The sequence below is a fragment of the Pygocentrus nattereri genome, chromosome 7 (assembly GCF_015220715.1).
Source record: "Pygocentrus nattereri isolate fPygNat1 chromosome 7, fPygNat1.pri, whole genome shotgun sequence".
NCBI lineage: Eukaryota > Metazoa > Chordata > Actinopteri > Characiformes > Serrasalmidae > Pygocentrus > Pygocentrus nattereri.
In genome coordinates, this window is record NC_051217.1 from 953948 (window position 1) to 967471 (window position 13524).

At 40.5% G+C, this 13524-nt stretch overlaps 1 protein-coding gene across 1 annotated transcript in view; it reads right to left on the reverse strand.

The window, feature by feature from the left end:
* hydin (HYDIN axonemal central pair apparatus protein) overlaps nucleotides 1-13524 on the reverse strand; it is a 123358-nt gene that overhangs the window by 44543 nt on the left and 65291 nt on the right. Inside the window, exons 29-37 of the mRNA XM_037540214.1 lie at nucleotides 13018-13154; nucleotides 12795-12931; nucleotides 12478-12605; nucleotides 11949-12143; nucleotides 8884-9033; nucleotides 5235-5474; nucleotides 3081-3210; nucleotides 2352-2510; nucleotides 2108-2272 (exon numbers count right to left, since the gene is read on the reverse strand). Of these exons, the coding sequence (XP_037396111.1) occupies nucleotides 2108-2272; nucleotides 2352-2510; nucleotides 3081-3210; nucleotides 5235-5474; nucleotides 8884-9033; nucleotides 11949-12143; nucleotides 12478-12605; nucleotides 12795-12931; nucleotides 13018-13154 (1441 nt within the window). The remainder of the gene's footprint in view (nucleotides 1-2107; nucleotides 2273-2351; nucleotides 2511-3080; nucleotides 3211-5234; nucleotides 5475-8883; nucleotides 9034-11948; nucleotides 12144-12477; nucleotides 12606-12794; nucleotides 12932-13017; nucleotides 13155-13524) is intronic.

The following is a 13524-nucleotide window of genomic DNA, read 5'->3' on the forward strand; positions in this document are numbered from 1 at the left end:
GGTACACCTTGCTAGTAAAAGGCTGGACCCCCTTTTGCCTTCAGAACTGCTTTAATTCTTCATGTCAGACTTTCAACAAGGTTTTGGAAACGTTCCTCAGAGATTCTGGTTGGTTATTTGAGTTCCTGCTGCCTTTCTATCATCTGGAACCAGTCTGCCCATTCTCCTCTGACCTCTCACATCAACAAGGCATTTTCGTCCACACAACTGACCGCTCGCTGGATATTTCCTCTTTTTCGGAGCGTTCTCTGTGAACCCTAGAGATGGTTGAGCGTGAAAATCCCAGCAGATCAGCAGTTTCTGAAATACTCAGACCAGCCCGTCTGGCACCAACAACCACGCCACGTTCAAAGCCCCTTAAATCCCCTTTCTCCCCCGTTCTGATGCTCGGTCTGCACTTCAGCAGGTCGTCTTGACCACCTCTACATGCCTAAATGCAGTGAGCTGCGGCCGTGTGATTGGCTGATTAGCTGTTTGTGTTAACAAGCAATTGTACCTAATAAAGTGGCAGGTGAGTGTATTTAATTCAAAATAGTACAAAGACTGCATGTCAAATGTTGAAACTGTTATTGTTTTTCATTTTGAATTTAATGCCAGCAACATGTTGCATCATCTTTTCTTTTAGCAACACTCTGTAAGTGCTTGGGAAGACCAACTGTTGTAGTTTTGAAAGTGACATGTTTTCTCATTCTTTCTTGAAATAAGATTTCAGCTGCAACACTTAAGAATCACTTTTGTCATATCTTTCATTTCATAATGCACCAAATGTTTTCAATGGGTGACAGGTCTGGAATGCAGGCAGGCCAGCTTAGCATCTGGACTCTTTTAATATGGAGCCATGTTGCTGTAATACGTGCAGAATGTGATTTGGCATCTTCTTGCTTCACAGATGTTTTTGAACTGCACTGATAACAAGCTGGTCCCTCTCCTCTTTAGCCTGGAGGATGTTCATAATTTCCATAAAGAATTCAAATTTGGAGTACTCAGGCCCAGAGAAGGTGGCAGCGTTTCTGGATCCTGTTTATATTTGGGTTCTTCTTTGTGTTTTAGAGTTTAACAGCATTTGTGGATGCAGTGATGATCTGTGTTCCCAGATAGTGGTTTTCAGAAGTGTTTCTGAGCCCATGCAGTGATTTCCACTACAGAATCATGTCTGTTTTTAATACAGTGCTGCCTGAGGGCCCAAAGATCACAGCCAGTCAGTATTGGTTTTCAGCCTATTCCCTTGTATACAGAGATTTCTCTGGATTCTCTGAATCTTTTCTCTCAGTCTCTCTGGGATGCTCTTTTTATAATTAGTTATGTTACCGACCTGTTGCCAACTAACCTTATTAGTTGTGAGAGTCCACCAGCTGTTATTTTTTGGATTACACAACTTTACCAGTCTTTTGTTGCCCCTGTCCCAACTTTTCTAAAAAGTGTTGCTGGCAACAAATTCAAAATAGGCATATACTGCAGAAATCAATGATATCTCAGTTTCAGCATTTGTTATGTTGTCTTTGTACTATTTTCAATTAAATATATGATTTGTTCATCATAACATTCTGCTTTTAATTATATTTTGCACAGCATCCCAACTCCTTTGGAAATGGAATTGTATTATGCATCTCAATATTAATATTCCTGTTTTTCCTACACAGAACAATTATCTCAACAGGCCTGAGGGAAAACCGAGGACCAAGCAAGCAAAGGTAAAAGAGTACAATCTTGGGGAGATTCTATTTCTATTTGTAGTGTACAGACCACATTCACTATACACAGACTTGCAGGTTGGCATGAACTTATAGTATAGTATACACGCCTTCGGTTATTTATTGACAAATTAAGTAGAAATGTTAATCCAAGAAGTAGTCTGTCCAAATTAGAAGACTTCCAGGATGCTAAGCCACACATCAAAATACAAGGCCTAATTTTAAAATGCAGATGCAAAATGCAAACTTGACAGATGCTATTTCCTCAAAACTCTTTAAATAAATATGTTAGATAACTGAGATATTAATGGAAAACTACACTGTATTTCATAGCATTAATATAAAATGATAATAAATGATCTAATAATAATGATCTACTCTTCTTCGACTGAGAGACTCAGAGATAAATGCCCTACCAGAGAGTGGAGCACCATGCACTATGATGGCAATGCCCCTGCGATTATGAGCAGCCTGGCCCTCTGGTGACAGATCGATGCCCATGTAACGGGCGATGGCTCTGGACACAGGGTTCATCTCCAGATCACCCACACGGTTGGTTTTGCTATCTTCTTTGACCAGGCCTATAAGGTAGAAGAGGGCTTCATGAGGCACGTTAAGTAAACAGCATCATTTATTTTCATGAAGTCAGTGGAACCATACCTGTGCCAATGGTTATCCTGTCTTTGGACTGTACAGCTGTTGCCTCTACCCTGTTCTCCGCAGGTGGGGAACTAGGAACATTTTCCTCTTGCCCCACATCCGCCCCCTTCTTCCCAGCATCAGTAGCTTCGTCCTCTTTAGTTGAGCCAGCCTTGAACTCTAAAGCACAAAGACGTGCTATTGCCATTCCAGAACAAGCATAAAAGACCTCCTCCAAGAGGGGAAATACTTTTCTTACACAGCATGATGAATAGCATACAATATCAAACTGCACTTATTCATAAATCTAGAGCTCTCTGTCAGCAGGGTTGCTGCTTATCGCTCAGTTTCAAGGAAAACAGCACATCCATCACGAGTAAGCTGTGTGCACTTTATCAGTAAATCAGCATGGAAAAATGCTGTGGTGCTTTTTGTAAAAAGCTGATAAATTCAACTCTCAATTGCACCTTTTCACCTTTTTTACTCTTTAGATTTAGATATGCCTTTTTTACATTTTATTAAGTATTATATATTTATTAAGTAATATATATCACTGACATTTAGAGCTATGATTGTCATAGAACAAAATATGGTAATAGCTGAAAAGCTTATATCTACCAGTGAACTGAAAGATACAAATTACCAATTAACACTGTGGGAAAAAAAAAAAAACATGCTAATTGGTGGCCACCTGTTTTCAATCACTAGCATTTTAGGTCAGGTTGTTCATTAATAAACATGTAAGAGCACCCTGCTCAGAATCCTGGGACTGGTGCTCTTTGTAGTAGTCCAGGACCTCAGCTGGAAGAGGCTCGCCGGGGGCACGAGGGGGCAGTAGCAACACATTCTGTGCATCGTACCCTTTCATCATCCGCAAGATCTGTGGAGACAGAGTGTGAAGAGGCTCAAGTTCATATAACAACAGAAAACATAGGAAGACCTGAGGACAACCAACTACTTCAGTTACTGGCACAGCTAAGTAGTTCTGTGGTCTGGGAACCTGGTTTTGAACCGTAGTGGCCGATCCGGTACACAGAGGGGAATGAGCCAGAGACTTTAGTCTTGATGCAATTACCAAAGGGTGACACTGTACAAAAGAGTTTGGGGTATGCTGTGAAATGCACCTTGCAGAGGCACCTGCAACACAACTAGGGCAAGATTGCATTTTGTCCTTAGGGCATAAATCATTCCTTTAATACTTCAGCTTTAATGTTTCACCTTAATTGTTTTTGTTTTTTTCCCCCACGGCACTACATGTTGCCTATATCTAGGTCACTCCCATTGCACAGTGCTCCCAATCTGCTAGGGTGAGGGTAAACATGCTGCCTCTGCAGCACACGTAGCCGGTCCAAACATCTCTTCAAGCTGCAAGTGTTGTAGATGGACTAAACACGCTTGATTGGCTAATACTGCATTTGCATCAGGGAGAGGGGAACTAAGCCATCCTCACTACTCAGTGAGAGAACAGCCAGAAAGTACTTTCTTATGGAATTCATTCATTAACAGTTAACCCTACAAATTCACTACCATTAATAGGTCCTTTATCAGTAAAAAACAAGCTTTTATCACTTTTTCTAAAAAAAAAGGATGATGAATATCACTTCTGTGCTCATATAAGACCATTTATGGAAACTTTAAATAGTCTGTTTTGAATTTACTGTTTTTGTGATGTCATGAATATCAACACGTTTGCATATATTCCACTAATTCAGTCTACAGCAGTTTAGCTCCACCCATTCATGTTGATGTTATAAGGATTTCAGCTTGGGCAGCTGTTCAAATGAGGCACAATAACAAAAACAGTCTGCAACTCTAAGGGAAAAAGCGAGGATGTAAAGTACGTTTGAAAGTTTGAAATCATTATTATGTCAAAACTTTTTGTCATACTAAAAAAATGTTATTTATTGTGTCATCCTGTTGTTATTAATATAGTCATCTATTCAGGGTAGATTGAAATTATATAGCAAAAGACATTTTCAATGCTTTATTCAATATTTCAAGGTCTTTGGGAACAATGTGAAGTTGTAAGTGATAAATAACGTACTGCTAATTATCTACAATCGTTTTTGTTAACTTTTAAAATTTGTCTTGAGTTTTGATCATCAATAGCAGGAAATTAAACACACACACACACACGCGCACACACACACACACACACACACACACACACACACACACACACACACACACACACACACACACACACAGTGTCTCAAAGTTTTTTAATCCTTTTGAATTTTCTATATTTCTGCATGAATTTGATCTAAAACTTAGATTCTAAAAGAAGATAAAGAGAACCAAATTAAACAAATTAGACATTTATTAATTGAGAAAATTGATCCAAGATTACATATCTGTATGTGGCAAAAGTATCTGAACCTGTGCTTTCAGTATCTGGTGTGACTCCCTTGTGCAGCAATAACTGCAATTAACTGTTGATTAGTCCTGCATATCAACTTTGTGGAATTTTAGCCCATTCCTCCTTTCTTTGGTAGAACTGTTTGTTTGCATGACCCATGTTGCTTAGAAGTTACACTGACTCATTATCTTGCTGCATGACCCACGTTCTCTTGAGTTTCAGTTTACTGACAGATGCCCTTACATTTCCTTTAGAATTTGCTGGTATAATTCAGAGTTCATTGTTCCATCAATGATGGCAAGCGGTCCTGGCCCAGATTCAGCAAAACAGGCCCAAACCATGATACTACCACCACTGTGTTTTACAGATGAGATAAGGTTTTCATGCTGGAATGAAGTGTTTTCTTTTCTCCAAACATAACGCTTCTCATTTTAACCAAAAAGGTTTATTTAATTAAAATTTCCTATTTTCTACTTCAAACTTACAAGGCAGTGGAATACCATGAAAACTTTGATTCTACTTTTTTGTTGGTAGTGTATGGTCACCTTCTCTTCTTCTAGGTACTGCTTGTCAAAGTCCAGCGAGTAGAACTCAATGGGAAAGGGGCAAGGGTTGCGGACCACCACCTCAGCTTCTTGCCCACCACTGTAGGGCAGTACAGGGCCCAGCTCCAGCACTGAAGTGGAGAACTCCAGCTGGGGCTCCTGTCCCTGGCCCTGGGCCAGCAGTAGGACCCGCTGGGTGCTCTGGGCCACCACCACCACCAGCTTCTCTCTGTACGCCCTCTGCAGGGAACACACAGAATCAGAATCAAGCTTTATTGGCCAGGTATGCTTATACATACAAGGGATTTGAATTTGGTTACAACAGGGCTGATGACTTGACCTGCAGATTTATTTAAACAGAGCTTCTTAGAATAAACAATGTCACAAAGCATTCTTATAAAAACCTAATTCCAGATGCAAGCTGAGGGTGACATTTGCAAGGTTGGCATAAGTAAAGAACATGGGAGGGTCCTAGACCCAGAGCAGTAATGTGCCCTTATGCAGATAATAATTATAGAGTACTGTGCAAAGTTTAAAACAATTTATCTGAGCAGTGTGTGTTTGCCATTAAACATATACCGTATGTCACAAAAGTGAGTACACCCCTCACACCTCTGCAAATATTTCATTATATCTTTTCATGAGACACAACTATAGAAATTAAACTCGGATATAACTTAGTAGTCAGTATACAGCTTGTATAGCAGTGCAGATTTACTGTCCTCTGAAAAGAACTCAACACACAGCCATTTATGCCTAAACAGCTGGCAGCACAAGTCCGTACAGATCACAGTGAACATGTCCAAATTGTGCTCAAAGCATCAATATTTTTTGTGATTTGACCTAAAACTTAATCAGATTCTAAAAAAAAGACAAAGAGAACCAAATTAAACAAAATGAGACAAAAACATTAAACATGGTCATTCATTAATTGAGAAAAACGATCCAAGATTACATATCTGTGAGTATCAAAAGTATAAATTGGGCTCAAAGTCTCAATATTCTGTGTGACCACCGTTATTATCTAGCACTGCCTGAACCCTCTTGGGCATGGAATTCACCAGAGCTGCACAAGTTGCTACTAGAATCCTCTTCCACTCCTCCATGATGACATCATGGAGCAGGTGGATGTTAGACACCTTGCGTTCCTCCTTCTTCTGCTTGAGGACGCCCCACAGGTGCTCAATTGGGTTTAGGTGTGGAGACATACTTGGCCATTTCATCACCTTTACATTCAGCAAGGCAGTTGTCATCATGGTGGTGTGTTTGGTTGATATCCAGTCAATAAACGTAATCATGCTCTGCTTCAGAAGGTCACAGTACAGGGTGGAATTCCCTCAATGAACTGCAGCTCCCCAGTGCCAGCAGCACTCATGCAGCTCCAGACCATGGTGCTACCACCATCATGCTTGACTGTAGGCAAGAGACAGTTGTCTTGGTGCTCCTCACCAGGGCACCACCACACATGCTGGACACTATCTGAGCCACACACATTTATCTGGGTCTCATCAGACCACAGGGCATTGTTCCAGTAATCCATGTTCTTGGACTGCTTGTCTTCAGCGAACTGTTTCTGGGCTTTCTTGTGCGTCAGCTTCAGAAGAGGCTTCCTTCTGGGACGACGGTCATGCAGACCGAATTGATGCATTGTGCATCGTATGGTCTGAGCACTGACAGGCTGTCCTCCCACTTCTTCAGCCTCTGCAGCAGTGCTGGCAGCACTCATGCGTCTTTTTTTTGAAGCCATCCTCTGGATGTGACGTTAAACACGTAGAGCCAACTTCTTTGGTCGACCCCGGCGAGGCCTGTTCCGAGTGGAACCTGTCCTGGAAAACTGCTGTATGACCTTGGCCACTGTGCTGTAGCTCAGTTTCAGGGTGTTAGCAGTCTTCTTATAGCCCAGGCGTCTTTGTGGAGAGCAGCAATTCTATTCGTCACATCCTCAGAGAGTTCTTCACCATGAGGTGCCGTGTTGAATATCAAGTGGCCTGTATGAGCGAATTGTACCCAAAACACCAAATTTAACAGTCACACGACACCAGAGAGGGACGACGACATGACTGGGCACAATTTGGACACGTTCACTGGACTCACTTGTGCTGCCAGCTATTTAGACATTAATGGCTGTGTGTTGAGTTCTTTTCAGAGGACAGTAAATTAAGTGATTGATACTTTTTTGATCCCACAATCGGGGAAATTCCACCTCCGCATTTAACCCATCCGTGAAGTGAAACACCACATACACACTAGTGAACACACACACTAGGGGGCAGTGAGCACACACTTGCCCGGAGCGGTGGGCAGCCCTATCCACGGTGCCCGGGGAGCAGTTGGGGGTTAGGTGTCTTGCTCAAGGGCACGTCAGTCATGGACTGTCGGCTCTGGGGATCGAACCGGCAACCTTCTGGTCACAGGGTCAGATCCCTAACCTCCAGCCCACGACTGCCCCAAATCTGCGCTGCTATACAAGCTGCACACTGACCACTGAGTTATATCCTAGTTTCATTTCTATAATGTTATCCTGTGAAAAGATATGATAAAATATTTGCAGTAATGTGAGGGGTGTACTCACTTTTGTGAGATACTGTGGAATACTAGAATAAATACAAATGAACAGAAATACAGTATAACACAAAGTTCTTGTTTTCAAGACGGTAGTTAGAATAACGAAGGTTTGGTTCCAGGTTACTACTCAACATCCCCTGGATATGTTCAATTCCATCACTGTTGATGAAATGATTTTCCAAACTAGGTATTGTAGATTAACTACAAATAATACCATATACCATGAAGAAAGGTTTGTAAATGATGAAGCAAAGTGCTATTTTATATTTCCTTTTTTTTGTCTTGTGCACAAGTGTGCTCTCTGTTGCTGATGTGTAATTATTTTCACTTCAAATAATCAACACTTCAATTCAACAAATCGTAATCTGACTAAATGTGACTGTATATGTAAGAAAAGGTAAATAGTCTTTTGTTAAAAACAGAATCATCCTGACACTGTCAATCATTTCTTTAGGAATGTGAGTCAAACGAGGAAACTGAAGTCTAAGGTATAACAGAACACTGTGCAGAGGAGCTACCAGTACTACAGCGTTTGTGTGTCTGTGTGTGGGCCCTGCATATGAGATGTGTGTGTGTGTGTGTGTGTGTGTGTGTGAGAGTGCAGAGTACCAGCAATCCAGACTGAGATAAGGATAAATGTGTGGTATAGGCCAGCTCTTATCAGACTCTCTAGGCTCTCTAGTCAGCCCCATGGCCTGATGGGAAGAGTGAGTACTGCATATACACCAGCTCTCCCGGTGAGATGTGCATTAAGATATATAAATATATATACACACACACACACACACACACACACACACACACACACATACACACATAGGAGCTGACAGAGGGACTGGAGCTCCCTCCAGGATTGAGTTTGGTGATTTATAAAAGCATCATGTGGGTTTTATTGATAAGTTAGAGAAAATGGGCCTTGGTGGATAGAAAACATCAGAAATTCCAAAACAAATAAATCCAATTTCCTAAAATTTTGGACAAGTAAAAAAAATCACGTCATAGGCTTCAATAGCCCAGGTCATAGAATTCAATATCAACAGTTGTTATTTCCGCAGTCAGTGTAATAATCAGCATTTGACTTTACCCCTTCGACTGGGCTGAATTTGACCTGGACGTTCACCCTGTTGCCCGGATACAGCACGCCTGTCGAGGGCAACATTTCAAAGATGACCGGAGAGGGTGGCTTCTCAAAACGGGTCTTCCGTCTCAGATGAAGCGGAACGTGTTTCTCTGTCTAAGCACAAAACCAAAGAAACATGTTTGGCCTCTTTTCCATGGTAGAGCCAAATGGTTCTGACAGTCATTCTGTGCCAGTGTGGACTCACTTGTGGTGTCTTTTTCCATCTGCTTAATAAGGACCAAGAAAAACTATGCATGACAGTGGCTCAGTGACAGCTAAAAGACTAACAGCTCACACCACAGAACACCCTGGATTCCTGCTGTCACTCCAACTTTACCCTCTAACTGCATGTCATTTTAACATCAGTAGTTGTGCCATTTTTGGCCTGCTAACTAACATAGTGTTAGCTTAGCTAGGAGGCTGCAGATTCAAACACCACCAAACAGGTTCAGTCTCAGCTTTCTTTCCCTACATCACCGTTCACCACCAAGTTATTATCATCTAATTTTGATAGTGATCTCATCAGCGTCACACCAGCTAGCGAGGATCAAACGAGGTCTGTGGTGAGAAACACTTTTATCATGCTAGCCATGCTAATGCTATCCAGCTCCTGTGTCCTGGTTAGCACCACTGCTTTAAATTTAGCGACTGATGTTAGATTGATGATGTGATATTTATTGATTGAATGTTGAAAATCGTGCGCTGTATTCGATTATTTGAATATTTTTACTCGAATGCTTTTTGGTCTGAAATAATGTAAACAAGGTGACACAGAATTGCTGTAAAACCAATCAGTGAATAGCTGCATCATTAAACTGTCCCCTGACTCTGTGGCCATAAGGTTAGGAAGTGCTCTGTGCTGAACTGTGTTTGTGTGTAAGTGACACATGTAAAAGAGGCATTTCGTTCATTCGGGAAGTAAATTTACAAAGTAAGATCATTTTATTTACAAATTAAAATTAGACAGCTGCTTAGTTTATATCACAAACATACATTAATCTTGTCTAAGGTTCTGTGAGGCTATAATTATATTGTGCAGATGAACGTGACATGGAAGAATGGAGCTCTATTCTGCACCTAATACTGTGAATAACCAGTCATTAGCTAAACTTCATCATCGATCATTCATTAAAACAGGAAGGTAAATGCAGCCACAGGTAATCTGTAATAACAGAAAAAAAACCTGTGCATAATTACTTCCTTCCAAGCTGCACTGCATAAACCTATGCTGCTGACATTTTACTGTGCTAAAGCTTTGAAAGTGGACACCGAGGTCAGGATTTCTCCGGTGTTTGTATGGAAATGATAAGTAAATTATGTAGATCAAATATTTAATTTGTATCTCAGCAAGTATTCAGGACAGATGATAAGTTGGCACTTCATCCCCATGGAAATGAAATATATTATTTTATGTCGTCAGTATATTCCAGAAAATAAATAGAATAAAGGACATGTGCAAAAGCTAGAGACCACCCTTCATTCATTTAATGTCCACTCAAAATAGACACAGCATAGATCAGAAATTTTTCATAAGATTTTACTGAGGAGATTCATTATAATGCATTTGCACAGGGTAGGGAAAACTGTGAAAAAAAACAGGAGTTTCCAAAAATATGTTCAAAACATTATTAAGATACAGAAAAAATGGGGGCTCCCGATCGCCAAGCAAAACCTAATAGACCACCAAAACTGTTACCATGAGAGGAACAGTACTTTCAGCTTTCATCTTTGAGAACTGAAAATCAGGCTCCACTCTTGCTTCAGATCTGAAAATAATCACAGGTGTTTCTGAGGGTCCTTCCAGTGAGAAGACAGCTCAACGAGTCTGAAAAGGTGCACAGCTGTCAAGAAGCTGCTCTTGAGAAAAGCAATTAGGCAAACAAAGAAACTACTGGTGTTTTCAGAAAAATGGGCTGACCATTTTTCTCAGAATCCAGAAATCAACATCACAGAATGCATTTGAGATTTAAGTGGATTGTGAGAAAATGCAACCAACTTGGGAGGTGTGGAAAACTGAAAGCAAGCATCATGAAAAGAAGGGATATGCTAAAAAGATTATTGTATTGCACTGTGTACTGTAGTTTACTGTACTGTAGTGTAGTTTACTGTATTGTAGTGTAGTTTACTGTATTGTACTGTAGTTTACTGTATTGTAGTGTAGTTTACTGTATTGTAGTGTATTGTAGTGTATTGCACTGTGTACTGTAGTTTACTGCATTGTACTGTAGTTTACTGTATTGTACTGTAGTTTACTGTATTGTACTGTAGTTTACTGTATTGTATTGTAGTGTATTGCACTGTGTACTGTAGTTTACTGTATTGTAGTGTAGTTTACTGTATTGTAGTGTATTGTAGTGTATTGCACTGTGTACTGTAGTTTACTGTATTGTAGTGTACTTTACTGTATTGTACTGTAGTTTACTGTATTGTAGTGTAGTTTACTGTATTGTACTGTAGTTTACTGTATTGTATTGTAGTGTATTGCACTGTGTACTGTAGTTCACTGTATTGTAGTGTAGTTTACTGTATTGTAGTGTATTGTAGTGTATTGCACTGTGTACTGTAGTTTACTGTATTGTAGTTTACTGTATTGTAGGGTAGTTTACTGTATTGTTCAGTTTACTGTGTTCAGCTCTGCTCCTTTTCTCTCTGTATCAGTGACTGTGTTTCTATCAGTATCTGAGCTCAGGACCGTCTTTCTCTCTAACCTACTGGTAAATAGCAGAGAGACTTTCTCTAGACAGACAGAGCACTTCTTGTAAGTCGCTCTGGATCAGAGCGTCTGCTAAACGCTGTAAATGTAAATGCTGAAAAACGTTTTTTTAATTTAAAATTATATTACTTGTTGAGACTTGAGAATCTAAGTTTTATCCTTTTTCTTGATGCTGAAAAATGAATAACTTGTACTCAATGGTCAATTTAACTGGAAATTGAATAAACGAAGGGCGACCTCTGACTTTTGCACATTACTGTAAATACAACCTGGTACATGCTGAAGTCCCACCACTGAGTGGAATAAGACCCTATACCTTCTTCTTGGGCTGCTCCTCTTCCCTGATGCTCCACTCACAGGGCACTGGCTGAGGGTTATAGAGCTGCACTGTAGCCACTTGACACAGGCCACACTGCACATTGTTGAACTGTAACACATCTGTGGAGACTGTGAGGGAGGGCATGGTGACCACCACATGCAGACGCACCTGCACTGTAGGACCCCCCAACACCTGCCCATTACATAAGGCAGCATATTAATGAAGTTACTTCACTGAGAAATGTTAAAATGGTTACTAGTGAATAAGTAATTATGAAATCATGTAAAATCTTAAAGCCAAGCTTCACTTCTCTAGTAACCACTCATCAGACTTTACTGAATGGTGCAAAAGAAGATTCCTTTACAGGAATCCTTTACATTCAAAGGCAGCTCACACAGAAAAATGCAAAGTACAGTGAAAAAGCTTAGTTACTTTACATCAATTCAAGCTTCAAAAACACTTCAGATCAACTTCTGCCCTGTTATACTTTCCCAGTGTACCCTCCGAAACACTAAGGCAGCCCTACCTGTATTGGCATTACAGAGGTAATCTCCCCAAGCTCTAGATTTGCACCACGAGGATCAAACTTCAGTTCGAATGTCTCTGTCTCACAGTAGGGCAGATTCTTCACCCTGTCCAACTCTGTGCTGAATCCTAGAGAAAATATAAACACTACAACATCCTGACAGCGCTCGTTTTGTTGATTTTCCAAGTGAAAGTGCAGTTTCAGTTAATTTCCTTATTAAAATCAGCAGAAGTGTGATCTTTGTAGATGATGTGTTGACTCATTTGCACTAATCTCCGGGTGCAATGCAATAGCTATACAACATGTTATGAACCAACCTGTGCCTGCAAGTGAATTGCGTTCAACTCTAAAAGAAACAGGTGCAGGTCCAGTGTTGGTCACTTTCACAATGTGAGTAGGGACACTGCCATGGATCACATAGCCAAAGTCCAGGACATATTCAGGCAAAACAAACCTGATGGGAAGATGTATCATAAACAATTACATTTCCTCTTCAATCAAAACAAAGGTCTTTATTGACTTTTTAGCATGCGATCCTACCTGCTAAGCTTTCTGCGCCATTTGCTGCTGGATCTGGATGTTTCTCTTTGTTCAGGGTCTCTTTGGGGTTTTTCAATGGTTATGGCATTTTCCTTGACCAGAAGCCTCTCAACTTCCATCTGCAGCAAAGCATTGTACTGCAAGCATGCACAAACATACATGCTGAGTGGAAAAAATATATAAAACAATGGCCTGCAGTATAAAATTACATGAGATTATAGTCTATTATATTTAATAACAACATGCATTTGTTTTGTTTTTCCCCGTCCTGCCCCCTTCTTTCCAGACCCTGCCCCTGATTGTTACCACCTGTTATCCACTTGTCCCTCATTATCACTGTTGTAGTTAAGCTCCGTGTTTGTCCTGGTTTGTTGCTGGTCTTTGTTTGAATTGTTTAGTAGTGTCTGAAGTGTATTGTCCGTTGTGTTTATCCTGTGTTGTTGACCATGTTTGTACCCCAATCTCTCCATGTTGGCTACCTGACCAAGTTCTATTTTTATCTACTTT